The 25,596-nt window shown below is 35.9% G+C and overlaps 1 protein-coding gene across 3 annotated transcripts in view; it reads right to left on the bottom strand.

The window, feature by feature from the left end:
* Positions 1-25,596, bottom strand: part of RAB2A (RAB2A, member RAS oncogene family) — an 89,661-nt gene that overhangs the window by 15,878 nt on the left and 48,187 nt on the right. The window contains exons 4-7 of one of the 3 annotated variants that reach the window (XM_034668101.1): positions 22,276-22,358; positions 21,773-21,865; positions 12,893-13,004; positions 4,778-4,876 (exon numbers count right to left, since the gene is read on the bottom strand). In XM_034668101.1, the coding sequence (XP_034523992.1) occupies positions 4,793-4,876; positions 12,893-13,004; positions 21,773-21,865; positions 22,276-22,358 (372 nt within the window). In that variant the 3' untranslated portion in view covers positions 4,778-4,792. Of the gene's footprint in view, positions 1-4,777; positions 4,877-7,298; positions 8,317-12,892; positions 13,005-21,772; positions 21,866-22,275; positions 22,359-25,596 lie in introns of those variants that run through there. The other 2 variants (XM_019795819.2, XM_002915709.4) reach the window with 2 other exon arrangements.

Raw genomic sequence — 25,596 nt, 5'->3', positions numbered from 1 at the left:
GTGACAGCGGAGCTTCTTGTAACCTTCATACAACTCCTCCGTTTGTCACAGGGCAGACCACAGAGGCCAGATTTTCCTGGGACACTGCAGAGTAGGACACTAAACAAAACTGTGGTTCTAGAATGAACCGCCAGAGAGGCGCAGCTGAGGAGGTGAGGTGTTTCCATGAGGAGCCAGGGCAGTTACCAGGTACACATGGTATCTTGGTGTCCTCAATGACCTTCAGGTCTTGGATGAAAACAGAAGTCAAAACTAATATTCAAAAATATTTACTGCTGGTCACATAGCTGATCCTTATTTTCCTATCGGCAAAACCTTTAGTAAAATGGAGGTCAAAGTAATTTTTTTCTTTTTTGTCAGAGAGTGAAGAGCCTAAATCTCATTTTCCTAAAACGTAATGACACTATAAATGCTCTGTATATTCAGCATAAGTATTAGTTGAATAAATGATAGGCAACTAAATGGGTTTTTCCCTCCACATGCTATGAACTCAAATACATGTGTATAGCATCCAAATATCATGTTTAAAAAAACAGTACCAACAACTGAAAATGCAGAGTTAAGTTCTGGTCTCCTATTACTGTGGGAATACCATATAGACAAGCCTATTTTGGTTGAAATTGGCTTTTTGATTTCATTGAGGTTTAGGAGGTGAACTCTGGGGTGTATTTCTACTATCATATTTATGGGTGTATTTCCTCAGTTAATAACAAAAAGGATAAATAATAATAGCACATTTAGAGCTATCCCAAGTTGTACAAAAAGTGACTAAAATCCACTTCATAGGAAGGATGAATTCCCTTATTATAACTTGTAACTCAAAAATTGTAACTTACGGTTTGGAGACCAATATACTTAACATAATATTTGTATCCTACAGTAGTTTGCTAATACGTGGAGGTTTTACATGGAGAAAGCTTTCTATGTGTGTACATAATGTTTATATGTGTGTGGCATTAATGTTATATATGATTTTATAAATAGTAGATCTTGAGGAATTCTTATCTTTGTAAGTAATATCTAGTTTAGGTAGACTAAGGTATTTTATTTTCATGCTCTCTAGAAAATAATTTGAAAAATAATTTTTTTTGAGGGGTGGAGGAGGCAGAGGGAAAGGGAGAGACGGAATCCCAAGCAGGCTCATGCCCAGTACGGAGCCCAATGTGGGACTCAATCTCACGACCCCGAGATTATGACCAGAGCCAAAATCAAGAATTGGATGCTTAACTGTCTGAGCCACCCAGGCGCCCCCCAAAAATAATATTTGAAAGTACAGTCTTGGCGTCATTTTAAATTTAAGATCCCAGCTGAAGATCAGAGCATAAATTTGGGTAAGAGCAAGACAGTTGGTATATGAGAGGGTAGAGTTAAGGAAAATATAAAGTTCGAGGTATTGTAAGTAGAGCAGTGCTGAATGATGGTGTTAGTGGTGGCTGACATGGAAAGAGGTCAGCAGGGGTGTGGGATAGAACGAACTTGGATCCAGGTGTCAACACCATCAGGAAGCTGCTGAGAACAGCTGAGGATACTCACTGCAGAACTCACAGGTCAGAGAGAGCCCGTCAAACAGAAGAAGTGGTGTCACTTCCTAATAGCACTTTCCAGTCCTCACTCTCTCCCCCAGATTGTCATTGAAATTAAACATTTTTAAAAAAGATTTTATTTATTTTAGAGTGAGGGGGAGAGAGAGAGAGCGAGAGTGAGCGAGCATGCGTGTGCACAAGGCGAGGGAGGAGGGGGAAAGGGAGAGAGAATCTCAGGCAGACCCTGCAGTGAGCTCGGAGCCTAACCCAGGGGCGGCAGTGGGGGGGGGGCGGATGGACACTCGATCTCACTACCCTGACATCACATCTGAGTTGAAATCAAAGAGTTGGATGCTTAATCAACTGAGCCACCGAGGCGCCTCTGAAATAAAGCATTTTTAAAAAAGATTTTATTTGAGAGAGAGAGAGAGAGTGCAAGTGAGAAAGAGCATGAGTGTGGGGGAGAGGTAGAAGGACAAGCAGACTCCCTCAAGGAGCAGAGAGCCTGATGCGGGGCTCAGTCCTAGGACCCTGGGATCATGTCCTGAGCCAAAGGCAGATGCTTAACCAACTGGGCCACCCAGGCGCCCCTAGGTTTAAATATCTAAAAAGAACTTTCAGTCAAATGGCCGATGATCAGACACTGGCTCTGTGTAAATCATTCTATCTTTTAACATACAGTAGTCCCCCTTATCTGTGGTTCTGCTTCCCATGGTTTCTGTTACCCCTGGTCAACCGTGCTCCAGAAGCAGATGACCCTCCTTCCGATGTACAGTCAGGTCACCAGCAGCCTAGAGCTACACCACAATGCCTACGCCATGCACCTCACCTCATCTTATCACACAGGCGCTGAACCATCTCATAGCACAAAGGTGAGTACAGTGTAGCACAATGTTTTGAGAAACCACATTCACAGAACTTTTATTATGGTATATTGTTATAATTGTTCTATTTTATTAAGTTGTTGTCAATCTCTTACTGTGCCTAATTTATAAATTAAACCTTCACTGGTATGTATGTGCAGAAAAAACAGTGCTATATAGGGTTTGGTGCTACATGCAGTTTCAGGCAACCCATTGGGGGTCTTGGAACATATCCCCCCCACCCCATCTCGCAGATAAGAAGGGGAGAAACTACTGTAATTCTCTTCTATATAAAAAAATGGCCTTTAAGAGAGTTGTCTTTCAATGCAGGGGTTCCCCAACTTCCTCTCTACATATTACAGTCCAAGACTGGCTAGGAATGAACTCTCAACGGATTACAAAAAGGGGATAACGGGGGTGCCTGGGTGGCTCAGTCCACTGAGTGTCCAACTTTTGATTTCAGCTCAGGTCATGATCTCAGGGTTGTGGGATCGAGCCCTGTGCCGGGTGCTGTGCTCCACGTGGAGTTGGCTTGAGATTCCCTCTCCCCCTCCTTCTGCCCCTCCTACGTGTATGCATGAGGGTACACTCTCTCTCTCTCAAATAAATTAAAAATGGGGGTGGGGGATGAGCTGCCCGAACAGCAACTACCACTCTCACTGGGTGAGAAGGATGTGTCATTAGGATAGCTGTCTTACTCTTTTAACTGCTAACATGATCCACTCTCCCAGAAATGGGTCCTCCAAGGTAAAGCAGTAAGCTGACCATAAATTCTGTCTGAGCTCAGAGCCTGAGGCTCTACCCACTGTGCTAACTGCCTCTCCCACAGAGGATGGCATGGTAAGACACAGTACTTAGAACTAACTTCCCTGAAATTCATTCCTATGTGCTCCAACGCCAAGTTTAAGCCACTATGAACCTGCAGACCCTGTTAAACTAGCATACTTATCTCTTGGGTTTCATCATGATTCCTCTTTGGATTTAATTCTAGCAGGCTAATTCTTGCTTAAATCCTGGAGGTCGTATGTTGCAATTTTATGTGCTGTACACTTTCCCCCGAGGTATTGGCTCTCCTGCTACAGGCACTGGTGCCGAGTGCCTATTACAAGGCAGATGCCTGATAAACGCTTAGCTCTCCTTCTTCCCTCTCCTCAAAGCAGAAACACCACCTGTTAGACTTCTCTGATCTCAAAGAAAGAAACTGGCACTTGTTTTCCAACATTAATTGCTGAATGAAATAAAAAGGATGCCGTTCATACTTGATATCAGATACTATGAAGGAATTACTAAGTTTGCTATGTATAATAATGGTATCATGGTTATATGTTTTTAAAATTATTGCCACTGAAATATTTATAGGTAAAATATTTCTGGAATTTCCTTTAAAAAAAACCAGAGGACGTAATAAAAAAAAATCATCAAAATGTCAAAATGGTGATAACTTCTGAAGCCAGACGATGGATATATGGGTTTACTTTTTTTTAAGTGGTGACAGCTATTTAAACTGATTTAAAATAGCAGCGCCACCAACCTTACTGAGTCAACCAAAATGCTTTAATATGGGTGACGTAGAAAAATAAACTAATGGATAAACATACACTGTCATATAAATGCTCTTTACTTAATGATGTACTTAATAGGGTTTTAAAGTCTGACATCCACAAAGGTCATGAATGAACTCAGTTTGTTTTAAAAAAAAATACTAGATTATATACGAAAGTGCAAAACATCTAATGTTTAGCCCAATTTTGGAGTTCTTCCCTTAGTTACTTTGCTCTACATAAAACTCATTATTTCTTCCAATCAGGTCTTTCTAAGTGGTCTCTTTTATGAATATTAGTATAATTTCTTCTTTAGTTACTTCTGAGCAACCTTACTAAGAGAGTCTATGCATGCATAATAAAAATCTCAATAGTAACTTTATTATTTGTTAGGCATAAGCTAAAACACATAATATTCAGCATGGAAGAACTTGGTTGTTGTAAAAAAAAAAAAAATTGCTCTGTGCAAAAATGTGACAGACTCACCAAAGAGCCATATTTTAAAAAAATGAGTAACTTAATAATTTGAAAAAGAAACTGTGTTCTTTGTAAATCTAAAAAATATCACTTATATAACTATGCTCCATATTCTCACATTGGTATTTTATTATAATACAACTGTGAGGCTTCTTAATCTTTAATTTCTTTTAAAAAATTGCCACTGTGATCTTTAAGAACAGGTTACTTTAATTAAAGTTGTTTGTATGTGGTTATTATTATGTTTTGATCAAACTTTCTGAGGTAATTATAGATTCATATGCAGGTTTAAGAGATAATACAAAGAGGGGCGCCTGGGTGGCACAGAGGTTGAGCGTCTGCCTTCAGCTCAGGGCGTGATCCTGGCGTTGTGGGATCGAGCCTCGCATCAGGCTCCTCTGCTGTGAGCCTGCTTCTTCCTCTCCCACTCCCCCTGCTTGTGTTCCCCCTCTCGAGCTGGCTGTTTCTCTCTCTGTCAAATAAATAATAAAAAAATAAAATCTTAAAAAAAAAAAAGAGATAATACAAAGAGATCTTATGTAACCTTTACCTGGTTTCCTCTTATGGTAGTATCTCGGGAACAAACGGTACATTGTTACATTCAAAATGTTGAAGAGATACAGAACACTTCCATTATTATAAGGATCCCCCCTATTGGTCTCTTTATAAACATACCCACTTTCCTTCCACCCTGACACCCTCTCTTAAACCTGACCATGACTAATCTGTTCTCCGTTTCTCTAATTTTGTCACTTCAAGGAGGTCATATAAATAGAACCATATGGTGTGCAATCTTTTGGGATTGACTTTATTCACTGAGTTCATGTAATAAAAAAATAAATAAAATGTTAAAAGAAAGAAACCAGACATTCGACTACCATGCAACCTAGCAGTTGCACCTCTGAGTATTTATCCCAGAGAAACAAAAATTTTCTGGAGACTCATCTAGGTTGCTGCATATATCAACAGTTCATCCCTTTTTACTGTTGAGTAGTATTCCATGGTGTGGATGTACTATATTCCTTTGTCTAACCATTCATCCGTTGAAGGACATCTGGGTTGTTTCCAGTGTTTGGCCATATTGTGAATAAAGATACTATGAACATCTGTGTACCAGTTTCTGGGTAAACAGAAATCTTTATTTTTTTATTACGTGAACTCTACCTCCAACATGGGGCTCAAACTCATGACCCTGAGGTCAAGAGTTGCATGCTCTATACGCAACTAATGAAGCATCACTTTACATCAGAATCTGGGGATGTACTGTATGGTGATTAACATAATATAATAAAATAAAATTAAAAAAAAAAAAAAAAGAGTTGCATGCTCTACCGACTGAGCCATCCAGGCGTCTCTGAATGTATAATATTTAAAGAAACTGTCAAACTGTTTCTAGAGTGGCCTTATCATTTTACGTTCCCACCAGTAATGTATGAGTGATCTAGTTTCTCCATATCCTTGCCAGCATTTGGTGGTGTCACTTTTTTCACTTTAGCCATTCTGATGGATGTATAGTGATATCTCATGGAGGTCTTAAGTTGCATTTCCTCAACATTTGGTTGATGTTGAGTATCTTTTCAAGTGCTTATTTGCCACTTATATATAATTTTTGATGAAATCTCTGGTCATGTCTTTTGCCCATTTTTAATTGGACTGATTTTTTTTTAAAACTATTGAGTTTTGAGAGTTTTTGTATTCTAGATACTAGTCCTTTGTTGGTATTTGGCTTACAAGTATTTTCTTCCAGTCTGTAGCCTGCATTTTCATCTTTTTATCAGGATCATTCATAGAGCAAAAGTTTTAAAAGGCAAACTTATCAATTTTTCCTTTTACAGATCATGCTTTTAGTGACAAGCATGTCTACCACTATGTCCTCAAGATTTTCTTTTTCTCCCCCTAAAAGATAAATAGCTAAATGTTTCACATTTAACTCCATGATCTGAGTCAGTTTTTGTGTAAGGTATGAGACTCAGGTTCATTTATTTTGTCTACGAATGTCCAATTGTTAGAGCACCATTTATTGAAATGGCTATCCTCTTCTGTGAATTGTTTTTGCACCTTTGTTAAATCATTTGGGTGTATTTGTGTGGGTCTATTTACTGTTTCTCTATTCTGTCCCACTGCTGTATGTATCTATTCCTTTACTAATATCACACAGTCTACGTTAAGGCTTGAAATCAAAGAGTGACTCCTCTACTTTATTCTTTTTCAAAACTGTTTTAGCTATTCCAGGTTCTTTGCCCCTCTATATTTTATAATAATACTGTCAAATCTACCAAAAAATCTTACTGGAACTTTGATAGGAATTGGGTTAAACCTCTGTATCAATCTGTGAAGAAGTGACATCTTTATTAGGTTGAGTACTCCAAACAATGAACATAGTATGTCTCTTCATTTACTTACATCTTTCTTTCATCAGCATTTTGCAGTTTCTAGCATACATGTCCTGTCCTGTCCATTTTTTAGATTCATAGCTAGGTATTTTTCTTTTTGTGTGATTATAGATGCTACTGTATTTTAAATTATGGTGTTCATTGCCATATATATATATATATACACACACACACACACAAATTTTTATGGGGCCAGGTGCCCCATAAATACAACAGATTTTTATATATTTGTCTTTTATCCTGTAATTTTCTTCAACTCACTTATTAACTAGTGTGTGTGTGTGTGTGTGTGTGTGTGTGTGTGTGTAAATTCCTTGGGATTCCCTACAGAGACAATCGTCAGCCACAAATAGAAAGTTTTATTTCTTCCTTTCTGAGTTGTCTGCCTTTATGTCCCTTTCCTGCTTTATTGTACTAACTAGAACTTCCACCAATATCTTAAATAATGGTGAGAGCAAACATTTTGCTTTATTCCCAATCCAAGGGCTAAAGCATTTAGCCTTTTATGACAAGTATAATGTTAAATGTGGGTGTTTTTTGTAAATGCTTTTTAACAAGCTGAGGAAGTATTTTTCAATTTTTTTTTTTTTTTTTTTTAGTTTTAAAACATTTACGGGTGTTGAATTTTGTCAAATGCTTTTTCTGCCTTGACTACTACAATGTGGTTTTATTTCTTCTCCTAATTAGAATGCTAGATTATATTGACTGGTTTTCAAATACTGAACCAGCCTTGCATCCCTGGAATAAATTCCATTTGGCCATGATACATACACTTTACATATGTACATGGTTATGATTTCATATATTGTTGAAATTCTGTTTGTTGATACTTTGTTGAGGAATTCTGCTTATACATTAATAAGAGGTGTCAGTCTGTACTTTTCTTTTTTGATACTTTCTTCAGTTTGGGTTATCAGTGTAATAGGAGCTTTATAAAATAAATAGGGAAATGTTCCATTTCTTTTTTTGGGAAAGATGCTGTAGAATTGGTGTTCATTCTTTAAATGTTTAGAAAAAAAATGAGTGATTGTATCTTTGGTAGAATTCTCCAGTGAAACCATCTGGACAGAGATTTCCTTTTAAGGAATATCAGTTTCCTTAATAATTATACAGGACTATTCAAATAATCTATCTCAGGGACACCTGGGTGGCTCAGTTGGTTAAGTGTCTGCCTTTGGCTCAGGTCATGAGCCCAGGGTCCTGGGGTCAAGCCTGGCATCGGGCACCTTGCTCGGAAGGGAGTCTGCTTCTCCCTCTGCCTGCGCTACCCCTACTTGTGCTCAGTCTCTCTCTCTCTGATAAATAAATAAATAAAAATTAAAAAAAAAAAAGGTCAAATAAAAAAAAATCTACCTCACATTAGGTGAGTTGTAGTAGTTTGTGCTGTTTTTTTGTCCATTTTATATATGTCTGCAGGATCTGTAGTTTTATGTTCAGTTTTGTTCCTGATATTGGTAATCTCTGCCTTCTCTCTTCACTTCTTTGTCAATCTTGATAGAGGTTTGTCAGTTTTATTGACCTTGAAAAAACACAGTTTTTCATTCATTTTCTCTATCATTTTCCTGTTTTCAATTTCACTGATTTCTGCTCTTACCTTTATTATTTCCTTTCTTCTTTTTGCTATGGGTTCCTGAGGTGGGAGCTAAGATTCTTGATTTGAGATTTCTACTGAATTGTATGCATTTAATGTTATACATTTCCCTCTCAGTACTGAATTACCTGTTACTTATAAATTGGTATGTTATAGTTTCATTTTTATTCAATGCACTGTATTTTTAAGTTTCCTTTAAGTCCCCTAGACACAGATTATTTAGAAGTGTGTTGTTTAGTTTCTAAGTCTTTGGAGATTTTTTCCCCCAGTTATCGCTTATTGATAACCAGACTAATAGAACTGAAAGGAGAAACAGACAAATCCATAATCATAACTGGAGACTATTTTTGATAGTCAGTTTCCACTGTTTAGCTTATTTCCAGTTTCTTACTGGTTTTTGTTTCACATGTCCTGCAGCTCTATTGTTTGATATACACACATTTAGGATTGCCATGTCTTCCTGGCAGACTCTTGTTTTATTATTATATAATGTCCCACTCAGTCTCCGGCAAATTTCTTTGCTCTTAAGTCTACTTTATTTGATATAAATAGAGCCACTCTTACTTTCTTCTGATTAATGTTTATATGATATATCTTTTCCAATAATTTTATTTTCAACTTGCCTGTATCATTATATTTGAAGTGAGTTTGTAATCTTACAGACACCCATATAGTTGGGTCATGTTCTTTAATCCCCTCTGCCAATTTCTTTTGATTTGTGTATTTAGATCATATACATTTCATGTCATTATTGCAATGTGAGGGCTTCAGTCTGCCATTTTGTTTTTTGTGGGTGGTTTTGGCTTTCTTTTTCCTGCTTTTATGAGGGTTAACTGAACCTTTCCAAAAATTCCATACTGATTTACTTATTGTTTATTAGTTTATCTCTTTGTATAGTTTTTAGTATTCCATAACTACTACTTCCATATTCCATTTATATATATGTATATATATAAAACTTATCACAGTCTACTAGTGTTGTCATTTTACCAAATCAGGTGAAATATAGTACCCTTACCTCCCCTATGTCCCTTTCTCTACCATGGTTTATGGTATTTCCTGTACATACATCAAGAACACATTAGACATTATTGTTCTGCTTCATTTGTCAAACATAATTCGTAAGACTTGAAAGTTTTAAGAAAAGTCTATTGTAATTATCTGTACTTTGGGTTACTGGTGTTCCCTAAAAGAGTCTTTCATCATTTCATTTCTGTTAGATAACTTCCATTAGCCACTGTTTTCTAGATCTGCTATTAATAAGTTCTTAGCTTTCTTTCATCCTGATTATGTCTTCATTTTCCTTCATTCTTGAAAGGTATTTTTGCTAGTTCTAGAATCCTGAAAATTATTCTCTTTCAGCTCTTGAAATTGCTGTGTATTTCTTTCTGACCACCACTGTTTCTGATGAGCAATCTGCTGTCATTTGAATGGGTAAGCTGTTTCTTACTGCTCTTGTAATTTTTGTCTTTAGCTTTCAGAGATTTGACTGTAAACACAAGTTTGGCGTGGTGTGGATTTGGCTGGGTTTATCCTGTATGGAGTTAGCTCAGCCTCTTAAATCTAAGTTCACGTCTTCTGCCACACTTGGCAAGTTTTTGGTCATTATTTAAATACTTTTAGAGACATTTTCTTTCTTTCTTTCTTTTTTTTTTTTTTTAAGATTTTTTTTTATTTATTTGACAGAGAGCAAGAGAGGGAACACAAGCAGGGGGAGTGGGAGAGGGAGAAGCAGGCTTCCTGCAGAGCAGGGAGCCTGATGCGGGGCTTGATCCCAGGACCCTGGGATCATGACCTGAGCCGAAGGCAGACACTGAACGACTGAACCATCCAGGTGCCCCAGAGCCATTTTCTTTCTGCTTTCTTCTAGGAATCTGATAACACAATGTTAGAGTTTGTGTTATAGTTCCACAGGTCCCTAAGGCACTGCTTGTTTTTTTTTTTCCAGTCTATTTTCTGTCTGTAGTACAGACTGAGTAATTGCCATTGTTCTACCATCCAGTTCACTATTTCTTTCCTTTGTTCCCTTCATTCTGCTGTGACCCCATCCACTGAGCCTTTTTTATGTTAATTATTATACTTTTCATTCTAAAATTTCTATCTGGCTCTTCTTGTAACTTTTGGCTTTTACTTATAACTTTTGCTGAGACTATTTTTCACTTGTTCCAAGCATGCTAATTGTTTATTGAGGCATTTTTATGATGGTTGCCTAAAAAATCTTTGTCAGTTCTAACATCTCCGTCATCTTGCTATTAGCATCTACTGATTTTTTTTTTTTTTCATTCAGTTTGAGATCTTTCTGGTTCTGGGTATGAAGAGTGATTTTCTAATGATATCTAGACATTTTGGGTACTGTGCTATGAGAGTCTGGATCTTATTTAAACCTATACTTTTGCTGGCTTCCTCTGGCACCAATACCACAGGAAAATGGTGAGTATGGGAAAACCTCATTAAAGCAAGCTAATGGTAGAAGGAGCACTGCAATTTTTTTCTGCCACATTTGGCTATAGAAGAATGACTATTTTCTAAAAGTTTTCTGGCTAGGCTTTCCTGGTCCTTTGGCTAGAAAGTAGGCTTCTTTTTTTCACCCTCCTCCTGCTGGCCTTTCTGGATTGTCAGTTTCTCTTGAACCCAGTCTGACAAAAACCAAGGGAAATCACTGCTATGTCACCTTCCTCAGGTCCCAAGGCCTCTAAGCTGGTCAGCCTTCTTCACTCTACCTTTCAGTCTTCTTGAAATTGTCTTATGTACAATATTCAGAGTTTTAGCTGTACTTGGCAGGTGGAAGAGGTGAAAGGAAGTCTACTCCATTCTTCTAGATGCTGAAGCCCTTTGGTTATTGCTTTCATGTTCAATCAGTTCCAAAGTCATAGAGATATTCAGATTTGATTTTGCCCTTTGTGGATCACAGAATGGTCCTCCCTCTCTCTACCTTCTCAAAATACTTTATCATGAAATATTTTTAGCTTTTAGGTAAAATCTCATGGATGATTATATTATGTAATGCTTGTCTCTGAATATTTTAAAAATGGAATTAAAAAAGGATTATTTCTTAGTATGTTTCGTTTCTGAAAAGCAAATTAATTTACATAATTAAGTAAAGTTCTCTCATGAGTATAGAAATTCCTGTCCAGATCAAATTTAAACAATTATTTTTATTACTAACACAGAATTTCTGTAATAAGTGCTGCCAAAACATTAACGGAATTTATTTAAGCGTTCAGCCAAATGACAATAGTAATTTGCTGCTTACAAATAAATACCTACTGTTACTAGTTAAGAATAAAGAAAATGAACACAAAGGGATGAGAAACAGAACTAGAAATCTAGGATTACTTTCTAGTATTTGATGCTTTGTCATCTGACTTCATAGTATGGTCTTTATTCTTTCCAAGTTTTATTTACTTAAGTAATCTCTACACCCAACATAGGGCTTGAACTCACAACCTGGAGATCAAGAGTTGTATGCTCTTCTGACTGAGCTGGCCAGGTGCCCCACAGTATGGGTTTTTTTAATCAAAATGTACTCAGTTTTGGCCTTAGGGTTCTCAAAATCAGTAAGAAAATAAATTATAATCCATAAGGATATGTTTCAGAGGTCTTGAAATCCTCAAAACTCATTAGCTATTATGGTTTCCAAATACAACACCTCTAATAAAGGAGTGCCTCTCTGAAACAGGCAGCTTTACCTCTCTATTTTAAGTTGAACAAAGAGGCAGAACAAATTTCTCTCTGGGTACACTGTGCAAAGTACAATATTACTCTTGTATGTTATCAAGTTGTAATTATGGGCAACAAGTAAAGCATTAATTGGTGGCTGTAGGAAATGCATTAAAGGACAGTCACAGAGCGCCTCATCAAGTGTAGATAAGTAGAATAGCATGCCTTAGAAAGAACTTTCCAGTGAAAATACCAATGCTGTTGAATTACTATAGTCAATTTCTGGTTTCAAAGTTAATTAGAAGAGCCCCAAGTACATTCTTAATAAAAATTTACTCACTGTTTACTATACTAAAGGCATAGTGTTAGCTGCTGCCTAGCATCTTACTCTCTGCTATCCTTAGAAAAATGACATTTTAAAATCATTTATTTTCTAGAATCCCTTTTTGTAGCTGCTGCTAAGATTCTTACCCAGAAGGTGCAAAGAACAGCATTACTCTAGGCAAACTACTTATTTTTTTAGCCTCTTTCCTGCCTTTTATAAAATAGAGTGTAGCAATACTTTTACTTAGAATTAACTACTACTCATTTCTGTATGGTATATAAATACCATATCCAAATACAGAAAGCATAAAAAGAACATGTGTTCAGAAAACTTGTAGCAGTTCAGGCTGATCAACGGAAATAACTGAGATACAGCATTTCAAACAGAAGAATTTTCCTACTCTATGATACTCAGACTAAAAAGCTTTTGGAAGATATACCAATAAGTGAATATTAAAGTATACAATACATTTCAATTAAATGAAAAGATGATGAACATTTAAAAGGGCCTCTTATTTACCTCTTCTACATTGGAAGCAGTCTTAGCAGAAGTTTCCATGAAGATAAGTCCATGTTCTCGTGCAAAAGCTTCACCTTCTTCTTTTTTTACTTCTCTTCTAGATTCTAAATCACTAAATATAGGAAATAAAAGGCCATATTATTAACCAACACAGTATAAATAGAGGTATCTGTGGAAAGTGTACCAAAAGATTAAAAATTGTGCTGACTATAGTTTCAATTAATTTTTAATCAACTGCATTATTCCAGGTATTATGAAGGTCAAATGGCTAGAACACAGTACCTAGTTTCAAGGAACAAATGATCCAACAGGAGAAGATTCTGAGTTAGAGTCCTACAGCACTAGAAGTAAGAGAAACCTAAATGGAACATCTACCCAACACCCTGCTCTTGAGTACAGTGGGTTCCCAAAGAAGGGAACCTTTTTACTCAAAATGATTCAAGAGAGTAGAGCTACACCAGTCTAATCTTTCAGTCAGACTGAGTTTCTATGAATGTGATTTAAAAATAAATCACATAATTTCCGGAAGCTCTAGGAAATTGCTTAATAAAATCCAAAGTACTAAAGACACATTAATTAGATTATTAATCTTACTTGGTTTAACTCCTAGTAAAACTGTTCATAGAAAAAGGGAGAGAGAAACAAAAGTCTAAATTAGAAGTTTTGGGGGGAAAGCACAGTATTTTTTTTTATTATACAGGAACTGTATTAATAAGATGGGGGGAAAGAGTAGTGGTCTCTTTCATGGGTATTTTACTGTAAAAATTTTAAAACTTTATTATAAAGTGTTTTTTTATTATTATAAAATATTTTAAGTATATAGAAAAGGATGGAGAATAGAATACCCACATACTTGCATCAAGCCCTGACATTATTTTGACACATTTATATCAGGTTTCTTCACTGTTGAGAAATAAAATCAAGTTACAGTTGATTCACTTGTGTACCTTTCTGTTCCTGATCTCCTTTTTTCCTTTCACCTCCAAAGGTAACCACTTCTCTGTATTTGGTGTTTTCACTCTCATGCATGTTTTTTATATGTATACACGTTTATAGCCATACAGTAAAGGGTTTTTTGCACATTAAAAAAATTCAGATGTGGTGATCATTCTACAACTTGTTAATTTTGGTCAACATGATGTTTTTTGGATTCATTGACATAATATATGTAGATCTAGTTTCTTAATGTTTTATTGCTATATTATATAGTCTACCGAATGAATGCAACACAATTTATTTTTAATTTTTCATTTGAAAAAGTTATTTATAATTTTTATTATAAACAACGTTACAATGAAAATGTATACATTTTTTGGTGTACATGTGCCAAAACTTTTCCAAGGTAGTGAAATGTTACAAAGTACTGTATTTTCCAAGTACAGTATTTGGTGTATATGCACCATGACTCAGTGAACTTTTCTTCACTTAATATTAGAATCTGTATCATTGTATCTTTTCCACAAACACAATTTTTAGTGACTAATTAATAATATCCCATCACAATTCACTTAACCATTTCCTTGGATGATGAGTAACACAGTATTAAACCCAGTACTGTGAGGTGTTTTACATGGATTATCTCATTTAATGCACTTGACAGATGAGGAAATGGAGGAACAAAGAAGGTAGGTAAAGCAACCAAGTTCACAGCCTAGGAAGAGCTGATGGAGGAGGTAGCATCACCACCCAGATCACCATGCTATATAAGGATTACTTTTTCTGATAATAATTGAGGACGTTTTTGTCAAATATGGAAAAATACAAAGAAAAAATTACCCATAATTTTAATTTCCACAGGTAATTAACATCTTGAATACAATTCTATATTACTCCTTTATTACTGTCTATTTCTTCCTACTGGACAATGCTCATACCCATTACTGTATTTTGTCTTTTTTTTACTTACTGTATTTTGTGGATCGTTTTCCCATTTTGCAGTCTTTTACAATATTACTTTTACTGATTGTAAAGAATGGTGGTATTTTATGCAAACTTACATCATACAAATTAGAGATAAAACAAAACAAAGATGTTAAAGTCTCATCCACCTAGTTAAGTCATATCACTGTTTTAACTTTACAAAATTCACCAGGAATTGGATACCTTTAAGCTGGCTGACCAGATAAGCTGTCAATTATGTTTACAAAGTTGTCACTTAGCTCAATCAGTAACCACTGTTTACATAATTGAAACTTCTGAGTGATTTTAAAACTTTCACAGTTGTTATACTTTAAAAATAATTTACAATTTATAAAATGTCTATCTAAGCATTTAGTGGTGCAAACACTCAAAAAACACTCCTAAAAACTGAAATGTTAGAAAGTTTGATATAAACTACTACAAAGGGAACTGCAAATATGTGACATGCTCTTTCAATGCCCATGTTATCAAATATTAGTGGTAAGATGAGAACAAAAAGGAAGGCAAACTAAGCTTACAAATATTATAGCATAGTCAGGGATAACACACCCAACTATAATCTGAGGGCCTCCTGTGTGCCAAGCCCTTTCCTACATCTGGGGACAGACCACTCAGCAAAATAGATAAAAATCCCAAACCCCTGCAGGCCTCAAGGAGCTTATATTCTAGTAGGAACACAAAATGGGGGGGAAAACACTAGCAACAGCGATGTGGTAACATGCTCCTGGAATTCAGCCCCCTTATCTAACAGTCATTCTTAAGGGAAAATTAGCTTTCAAACACAAAATCTTCAAAGAAACAACTCTCCCTTTAAGTGCCCTTTATCCTATTTTAAGCATATACCATATCTTATTTAAACAATACCTTATTTGGGGATAAAATTACTGTTTTCCATACCATTATCTCTGATTACATTTGCATTTGCAAATGTTATCTTAGCAAAGAGGGTTAAGACCTGTACCTTTGAGGGAGTGTTCAAAAACAAAACAAAACAAAAAGAGCAAGTGGCAATTTAGGATGCATAATCTTTTTTTTTTTTTTTAATCATATCCTTCATTACTTTGGTTGTTTCCTCAGTTTTCCAGGCATAAAAATCATAAAACATCTGAACTGTTTTCATTACTTAATTATCCTTCTTTCCTAAACCTTCTCTTAATTCACACCCCCTTTTTGTTTAGGGTTTGTATAATAATCCTTGACTATTAAGAATTTTTCATCTTTGTAGACTCTGCATCTTCTTTTTTGTACAACCAATTTAAAATGCCATAGTAAGAAAAATCCGTGTCATCTGTTACTCTGACTAGGTCACTGCCCTTCTCAAATCCCTTCACTGGCTCCCTACTGCTTAATGCATCTAATTCAAAAATTGCCTATTCCCTGTTTCCATGTCTACTCCAATTCACCTCATCCAATAATAATCACCTCATTTATCTCTGTTCATTCCCATTCACTCTTTGCATGTCATATATTCTTTGTTCCCTTATCCTAGTTTCTTCCTTAAAATGTCTTTCCATAGCTACTATACTCTTAATTATAAGGGCCACCCACCTATAATCATTAGGAACACCTCTTGTATATCATATGCTTTTTCTTTTTACATTTAGACTATAAGCTCCTCATGGGCAGGAACAGAATTTAAGCCATCAGTAAGTTGCCACCCACCATGTCTGAGACACAAGGAAAACACTGGTAAGATTAAAAGTATGAAAATTCTCTTTATTCTCCAAATATTCTATTATTTCACACATCACCACTGAATGGTAGTATGAATACTTCTATATCACAAAGGCTAAAGTTTCCCTACAAAAGCCTTAATCTTCAAAGGTTTATTAGTGAGAGAATTTGAATGAGGAAAGAACCACCATGAAAGGCCTTGAGCAAAGGCCAAGATGATAGATATTTCCAGTTACAAAGAAGTAATGAATAATTGGCCTTTTACAATTGAAATATCACTTAAGTAAATATTTTCTCTTAACAGCAAACTTCGATTTCTATTAAAATAACTTTCTAAAACTAAATGTACACAGTAAAACACTATCTGCTATCTTACTATTTTTACAGCTTTACTGTGGTATAATTGACATAAAAGAAACTGCACATTTAATATAAATGTTGAGTCTGGCATGTTTACCTGTGAAGCCATTTTCCTCTCATAGGTCTCCTCATAATCCATCCTCTTTCCTCTCACTTTATCCCAGGCAACTAATGGTCTGCTTTCTGCATTTTCCAGGATTTTACATAAATGTAATCAAATAATATGTCTTCATTTCTGTCTGGGTTTTTTTCACTCAGCATAATTATTTTGAGATTCATCCACTTTGTTACACATATCAATAGCTCATTCTAATTCTTTATTGCTGAGCGGTATTCCATTGTATGACTATATCACAATTCACCCATTCACTTATTATTTGAAATGTGGGTTGTTTCCCACTTTTGGGCTATTACAAATAAAGCTGGTAGAATATTTGTGTATAATTCTTTGGCCCTATGAGAACATGTTTATGTTGGATAAATACCTAGGAATGGAATGGCTAGGTAGTATGTTAGATGTATGTTTACTTTCTAAAGACACCACCAAATTGTTCTGCGATGTGGTTGTATCATTTTACATTCCCAAAAGCAGTAGAAGGGTTTCAGTTCTACATCCTTGCCAACACTCAGTGTGTTAATCTTTTTAATTTTAGCTATTTTAGTGAGTATGTAATGGTATATATATCATTGAGGTTTTGTTTTTTTTTAAAGATTTTATTTATTTATTTGAGTGAGAGAAAGAACACGAGTAGGGGGAGGGGCAGAGGGAGAGGGAGAAGCAGGGAGCCTGATGCGGGTGCTTGACCTGGGGACTCCAGGATCATGATCTGAGCCGATGTCAGATGCTTAACCAAGTGAGCCACCCAGGCACCCCATCACTGAGGTTTTAATGTGCATCTCCCTCATGTTTGTGGCGTTAAATATTTTTTATGTGCTTACTTGCCAACAGTACATATCTTCTTTAGTAAAGTGCTGGTTCAGATATTTTGCTCATTTAAAAAAACTGGGCTGTCTTTTTATTAATGAATTGTAACAATTCTTCATATATTCTAGATACAAACGTTTTGTTGGATATAGGTTTTATGTTATGATATTTTCTCCTAGTCTGTAGCTTCCCTTTCATCTTTGAAACTTTTTTTTTTGAAGAGCAAAAGTTTTCAATTTTGTTGAATTTGAACCTTCAACAACATGGGTTTGAACTGCAAGGTCCATTTATGTGTGAATTTTTTTCAATACATACAGTATGGTACAGGGGAGTGCCTGTGTGGCTCCGTTGGTTAAGTGTCTGACTCTTGACTTCGCCTCAAGTCATGATCTCTGGTTTGTAAGACTGAGCCCTGCAAAAGGCTCCACGCTGGGTGTGGAATCTGCTTAAGATTCTCTCTCCCTCTGCCCCTCCTCCCCCTGCAATTTACAGTATAGTACTGCAAATGTGTTTTTTCTCCCTTATGATGTTCTTAATAACATTTTCTTTTTCTCTAGCTTATTTTATTGTAAGAACACAATATATAAGACATATACAAATATGTGTTAATCGACTATTTGCTATCAGTTAGGCTTCAAGTCAACAGTAGCCTATTAGCAGTTAAGTTTTTGGGGAATCAAAGTTACATGCAAATTTTTGTGTGTTGTTCAAGGACCAAGTATACAGCTGTTGTTGTTGTTTTTTTCCCCTTTTACACCTTTTTTTCTGTCCCATTTAAAAAATGTTTGACGAATCAACAAAACTAAAAGGCAACCAATGGAATGGAAGAAGATATTTGCAAATGACATATCAGATAAAGGGCTAGTACCTAAAATCTATAAAGAACTTACCAAACTCAATACCCAAAAAATAAACAATCCAGTTACAAAATGGGCAGAAGACATGAACAGACATTTCTCAAAAGAAGACATACAAATGGTTAACAGACACATGAAAAAGTGCTCAACATCACTCATCATCAGGGCAATACAAATTAATACCACAATGAGGGGGTGCCTGGGTGGCTCAGTTGGTTAAGCGTCTGCTTTCAGCTCAGGTCATGGTCTCAGGATCCTGGGATCAAGCCCCATGTTGGGTTCCCTGCTCAGCAGGGGTTCTGCTTCTCCCTCTCTTTCTGCCCCTCCCCCTGCTCTCTCTCAAATAAATAAAGAAAATCTAAACAAAGAAAAACAAAAACCCCACAATGAAATACTACCTCACAGCAGTCAGAATGGCTAAAATTACCAACTCAGGAAATAATGGATTTTGGTGAGGACGCAGAGAAAGAAGAAACCTCTCATACTGTTGGTGGGAATGCAAACTGGTGCAGTCACTCTGGAAAATAATACAGGGGTTCCTCAAAAAGTTAAAAATAGAACTACCCTATGACCCAGCAATTATACTACTAGGTACTTATCCAAAGGATACAGTGATTCGAAGGGGCATATGCACCCCAATGTTTACAGCAGCAATGTCCATAAGAGCCAAAATATGAAAAGAGCCCAGATGTCCACTGATGGACAAATGAATAAAGAAGATGTGGTACATATATATATAATGGAATATCACTCAGCCATCAAAAAGAACAAAATCTTGCCATTTGCAACAATGTGAATGGAACTAGAAGGCATTATGCTAAGTGAAATAAGTCAGTCAAAGACAAATACCATATGATTTCACTCATATGTGGAATTAAAGAAACAAAATAGTTAAACATAGGGGAAGGAAAGGAAAAAAAAAAAAGTAAGATAAAAACAGAGAGGAAAGCAAGCCATAAGGGACTCTTAACTACAGGGAACAAACTGAGGGTAGCTGGACCGGAGGCAGGTGGGGGGATGGGGTAAATGGGTGACGGGCAGTATGGAGGGCACTTGTAATGAGCACTGGGTGTTATATACAAATGATGAATCACTAAATTCTACCACTGAAAGTAATACTACACTGTATGTTAACTAACTTGAATTTAAATAAAATCTTGAAAGAAAAAAATGTTTGGCAAAACAAGAGTCACTAAAATTGTTTTCTTCTAGAATTTAAAAATATTTTTATCTCTTACCTTTAGGTCCATAATCCACTTCAAGTTAACTTTTGTATATGGTGTGAGGTAAGGGTCAAGGTTCATGTTTTGATACATGGCTATTCAATTGTTCCAGCATCATTTGATGAAAAGATTATCCTTTTCCCACTGAACTGCCCTGGCACCTTTGTCAAAAATTAACTGACTATGTATATAAATGTATGAATCTACTTCTGGACTTCTTACTCTGTTCCACTGATCTATGTCTATCTATGCCAAAACCAGACTAAACTGATTACAGTACCTTGTAATAAATCTTGAAATCAGTATAGTGAAACCAGTAAATCCCCCAACTTTGCTATGACCTTGGCATTTTCATACAAATTTTAAAAAACAGCTTGTTAATTTTTGCCTCCTTAAAAAAAAACCTAAAAGAATTTTGATTGGGATTTTAATGAATCTTTAGGTCAATTTGGGAAGACCTGTCATCTTAAAAATATTTAGTTTTCCAGTCAATGAATACAGTATATCCCTCCATTAATTTAGGGTATTGTTTTGTTTTGTTTTTTTGACTGAAGGACTCTACAGTTAAGAAAGCAGTCATCTCACACAGGAAGTTTAGGAAGACCATGGTAACTATAGCTTAGAACTGGAGGATCAAATAGCTGTGAAAAAAATATTTTCTTAAAAATTATTTAGGGATTATTGGTTTATTTTTAAAGATTTTATTTATTTGTTTCAGAGAGATTGGGGGAGCACAAGCTGGGGGGAGGGGCAGAAGGAGAGGGAGAAGCACTGAGTAGGGAGCCCGATGCGGGAACTGATCCCAAAACCCTGGGATCACAACCTGAACCGAAGGCAGACACTTAACTGACTGAGTCATCCAAGCATCCCAGGGATTGTTTTATTTTTTATTGAGATACAATTGACATATAACACTGTGTTAAATTTAAGGTATACAATGTGTTGATTTGATACATTTATATAACACAATATGATTACTGCCACAGGCCTTAGCTAGCACCTCGATCACATCACGTAATTATCATTTCATTTTGTAGTAAGAAAAACCTTTGTTCATGTTATGCTTTTCTTTTTCATACTGGGACCATAAGGTTCTCATGGGCAACAACCAATTTTGAGTCATCACTAAGATGCTACCCACCATGTTTCAGACACAAGGAAAACACTGGTAAGATAAAAGTATGAACGCTTAAATGTGCTAATTTTATTTGCTGCCACTGTAATTTTAGACTAAATTAGTGAAAACTTTCCTACACTCTTTAAAATCTGGAGAAACGATGGCCAAAAAACTGTTTTCCCATGTACTATTATTTTAAACGCAGAGCACAAGGACATTCATTGCAAATAATGCTCCCTAGAGTTCTAAAATGAAGTAAGATAAAAAAACCAACATTAGGATGACACGAAAATAAAGCCTTAGACAAAAGCTTAAAAGTACTACTAAACAATATTAAAAATGTGTAAGTGGAAATAAACCTGATTAAGAGATGTATTGCATGAACTCGCAATGCACATTAAGTCATAAAAAAAGAGAAAAAATATTTGAGTTCTGCACACATATTTCTACTGTGAAGTATTTAAAATAATCTGGATGATATTTAACAGTAACCTATCCCCCAAATAAATCAGTGGGTTTTCTTTCAATTACTAAACAGATGAACTTCCTTCAGATTATTCTTTCAAGTTTACCTTCCAAGAAAAACTATTTCTTACAATAATCATGATGATGACGATAATGATTTCCAACCATGCTTATTATCTGTATTTTAAAAACTAAAAGAAACATCTTAGGATTTTCAAAATCTTATAATTTAAGAAATCAATAACTCACATTTGGACAAACACATAAGATAAGCAGTTATTGCATAAACAGCTATCCACAGCCTTCATCATTAAAGCAAAAAAGATTTAGTCTTTTTACCTTTTATTTCCAATAAGCATAATGACCATGTTGGAATTGGAATGCTGGCGGGCATCCTCTAACCAGGTTGTCAAGTGGTTGAATGTATCTCTCCTAAATATAAAAGAAAATTTGATTACTATTTTCAAAGTGTTTCCCCTAGTAGTGTACAATGAACAATATACATTCCATTAAAGATAACTATTTTTAGCCATATCCACTTATGTAATGAGAAACAGATCTCAAGTACAGTATTTGGAAATTAAATGTAACCTTACTTTGGAAAATTCCAATGTATAAATACTATTACCAAATTGATTAACTTGGGGGTACTTATTTATATAAGAAAATAATTTTGTTGCAGATCTCTGTAGTAAATTTAAATTTAATTAAAGACACACAAGTTTTAAAGTCAAATAGCCAGGGAAAAAAGGCAAAACCATACTTTCATAACTGGCAATCATGTTTATTTAGGGAAAGTCTCTGGATTGACCAAAAGAATGGATACATTTCCAAGTTCTCACCTGGTAATATCATACACTAGTAAAGCCCCTGCTGCACCTCTGTAATATGACCTTGTGATGGAACGAAAGGACTCTTGCCCTGCCTGTGAGGAAAGAAAAGGTTGAGAGTTTTCTTTAATAAATTGTCATCTACATTTTCTTTTTATTTATATATAGAATATGGGCAGATAGGGAATGAGCACGTAAAGGAAAAGAAAACTTCACCAGTCTTAGGAAAAAGTCACAAAATACCACTATCGCTCAAGTCAACCAGACGCACATGCACCCCCCCACCCCCAAACAAGACCTCTAAACCTTTTTTTGGCAATCCCTGACAACCCAATTTACTGAATGGCTTCACAATACATGAATCATTATTAGAACACAGAATGGACTCCTAGCAACTAAGCTCTGAAGACAAATTTGAAAGGAAGCAAATAACCCAGAGCCTCACATTTGAATTCAATAACCCACTCCCTGGGGCAGCTGTTGACACTAGAATAAATAAAGTCCATTGTAAATAAATGATGAATGACATCTTTACGCCCACCATCTGCTGGTGTAAAGGTTGTTGGAAGGCCAAGGATGCAGATTTTATCAGTTATATCATAAACTGCAGTGAGCTTTCAACAGTCATCAGATGGAATTCTTTGAGCAATCATTTTATTATGAAAAACAGAAAATGGTTCTGAATTGAATTTATATAATTTTTTCTCCACACTTAATCAATCTCCTCTGTATGTGATATATAATGCTTGTCAAACGGCAACAGGATATAGAAGTCATCTTTACATCCACTTGTGAAAACAGACTTCAGAGATTATGCAAAATTAGTTAATTTCTCTCTTTTACTGGTGGCACTAATGTTCTGGTTTTTAAGAAGGCTGGTGAGGGTGAGAGACTGTGGACTCTGGGAAACAAACTGAGGGCTTCAGAGGGGATGGGCGTGAGGGATTGGGATAGGCCGGTGATGGGTATTAAGGAGGACACATATTGCATGGAGCACTGGGTGTTACACGCAAATAATGAACCAGGGAACATTGCATCAAAAACTGGGGATGTACTGTATAGTGACTAATATAACAAAATAAAAATTATAAAAAAAAAAGGCTGGTGAGGGATATACGTATTGCCTCTGAGTTTAAAACTGAGACGGTTCTTATTAAAAATACTTTTGCATTTTTAATCACTTTTCTACTTTTGAGAAAAAGTATGTAAATTAAGTAAACACAACACCAGTTTTCACAATCTTTGTATTCAATATCTACTAACCTAGAAAATATTCATGTTTGTATGCTGAGTTTGATCTTTCAGTTTAACTACTAAGCCCTTCCAACCCTCAGAATTCACACAGACAACTCAAGTTCTGCAATTCTTGTTCTTCTCCGGCCCTCGCAATATACTCCCTCCCTCCCACGGCCCCCACCCCCAGTGCCTAGCACTGGGTCTGGCACACAGCAGGCATGCAGACAAAGCCTTACCAATGAAAGAATGGACCTAATGTTTTTTTTTTTTAAGATTAAAAAAAAAAAATTTATTTATTTGACAGAGATAGAGACAGCCAGCGAGAGAGGGAACACAAGCAGGGGGAGTGGGAGAGGAAGCAGCAGGCCCATAGCAGAGGAGCCTGATGTGGGGCTCGATCCCATAACACCGGGATCACGCCCTGAGCCGAAGGCAGAAGCCCAACCGCTGTGCCACCCAGGCGCCCCCGAACCTAATGTCTTAATCAAGTGCACAAAATAGTCATTTTGTTTTTTAGGACATCAGTAAATCTTAACATGCCAAGATTCAGTAAAAATAACTTCTCTTATGTGGAAACTAAAGATTAGGCTCTCTCTTGGTAACTTGCAAGCAATTCTGGCACTTTGAATAATGTCTTATGCTAAACTGAATACTGAGAAAGCCACCACACAAAAGAACTGTACAAATAACCAACTCATTTCACATAGTTTGAGGTTAAAACATTAGATGATACTAGCTGGAAGCATGAAATTTCATTAAAATTATTTTTATATAATTCATTGAGATGTATCTTTCCAAAAAAGTTTTTTTAATAAGTCCAAGTTCAAAATGTAAGCATTATGGGAATTTCTTTTTTAACTGCTTAGCATGGTTGAAAACTAAGGACTACATTTTTAGATTTATTTCACTGTGAATTATATATACCAACGAAGAAGTCTTCGTAATAATACAAAAAAGATAATTTTTTCTTTAGTTAGTAATCAGGTTTAGAGCTCTAAATATTGAGAAAAGGCAAAAGTCCTTTAAAACAATCTTGCAAGGACATTCTGTGGGGTGAGTTAAATGAATATACTGTCGAGAGGAACATCACTGTACAATTTAAAAGCTCAGATTAAAAAAAAACAGTAAAAGGGAAAACAGATTTTTATTATTTATTTTTAAGATTTTATTTATTTGTCAGAGAGAGAGAGAGAGAGAGAGCACAAGTGGTGGCGGGGGGCAGCAGACAGAGGGAGAAGCAGGCTCCCCACTGCGCAGGGAGCCCAATATGGGACTTGGTCCTGGGATCATGACCTGAGCCGAAGGCAGACGCTTAACCGACTGAGCCACCCAGGCGCCCCAGGAAAACAGATTTTTAAAAAGGAGAACAGCACATGTCTATACACCATTCTCATTCCTCCTGTATTATTTTACCAAGAAGATGTTATAATATGGATATACTGTATAATGGATCACTTTATATTGAATCCATTCAATCTGGTTTTGCCTACCATTACAAATCAAAAACTCGAGCAAATAAAAATCCAAACTTTCCAAGTGAAGTCTATGAACATAACCACACATCTTAAAATCTATGATTACTTTATAGTAAGCAAAGATCAGTATTCAAAATAGTTTCTGAGTTCTTGAGATCTGCCTGGTAAGAAAGACGCCCCACACATTGGCCTAGTCTCTCTGTTAATGGTACTGATAGCCATGAAACAAATCGTGCCCTTAAATTTTTTACTATGGCTTCTTTAACTATACACAAACTGTTAAACAACAACCGCATAAAGCTAGTCCAATGTTAATTATCTTGAGCATATTAAAGCAATCTAGTTTTTTTTTTTAAAAAAAAGGTTAATATAAATATGTCCAAATGCTGGTTAACCTATAAAGTTTTACATGAAAAAGAAGGTTAACTTAGGAAATACAGATGTTATTTTTGACTCTCTTCATTATAAGGTGTTGGCTTAAAGAGATTGTAGAAGCTTGAAACTGAACAGTATATAGAATTATTTGCAGTAAGGGATTTCAGATAGTAGCTAAGGGTATTAAAGAAAAACGCATTTAAAGAACCGAGAATAACTGGCTAAGTGGACAGCACCAGAAAAACCT

Source organism: Ailuropoda melanoleuca, chromosome 9, assembly GCF_002007445.2.
Source record: "Ailuropoda melanoleuca isolate Jingjing chromosome 9, ASM200744v2, whole genome shotgun sequence".
Lineage (NCBI taxonomy): Eukaryota > Metazoa > Chordata > Mammalia > Carnivora > Ursidae > Ailuropoda > Ailuropoda melanoleuca.
The sequence above is the reverse complement of the archived record's forward strand: the minus strand, read 5'-3'. Positions and strand labels throughout refer to the sequence as shown.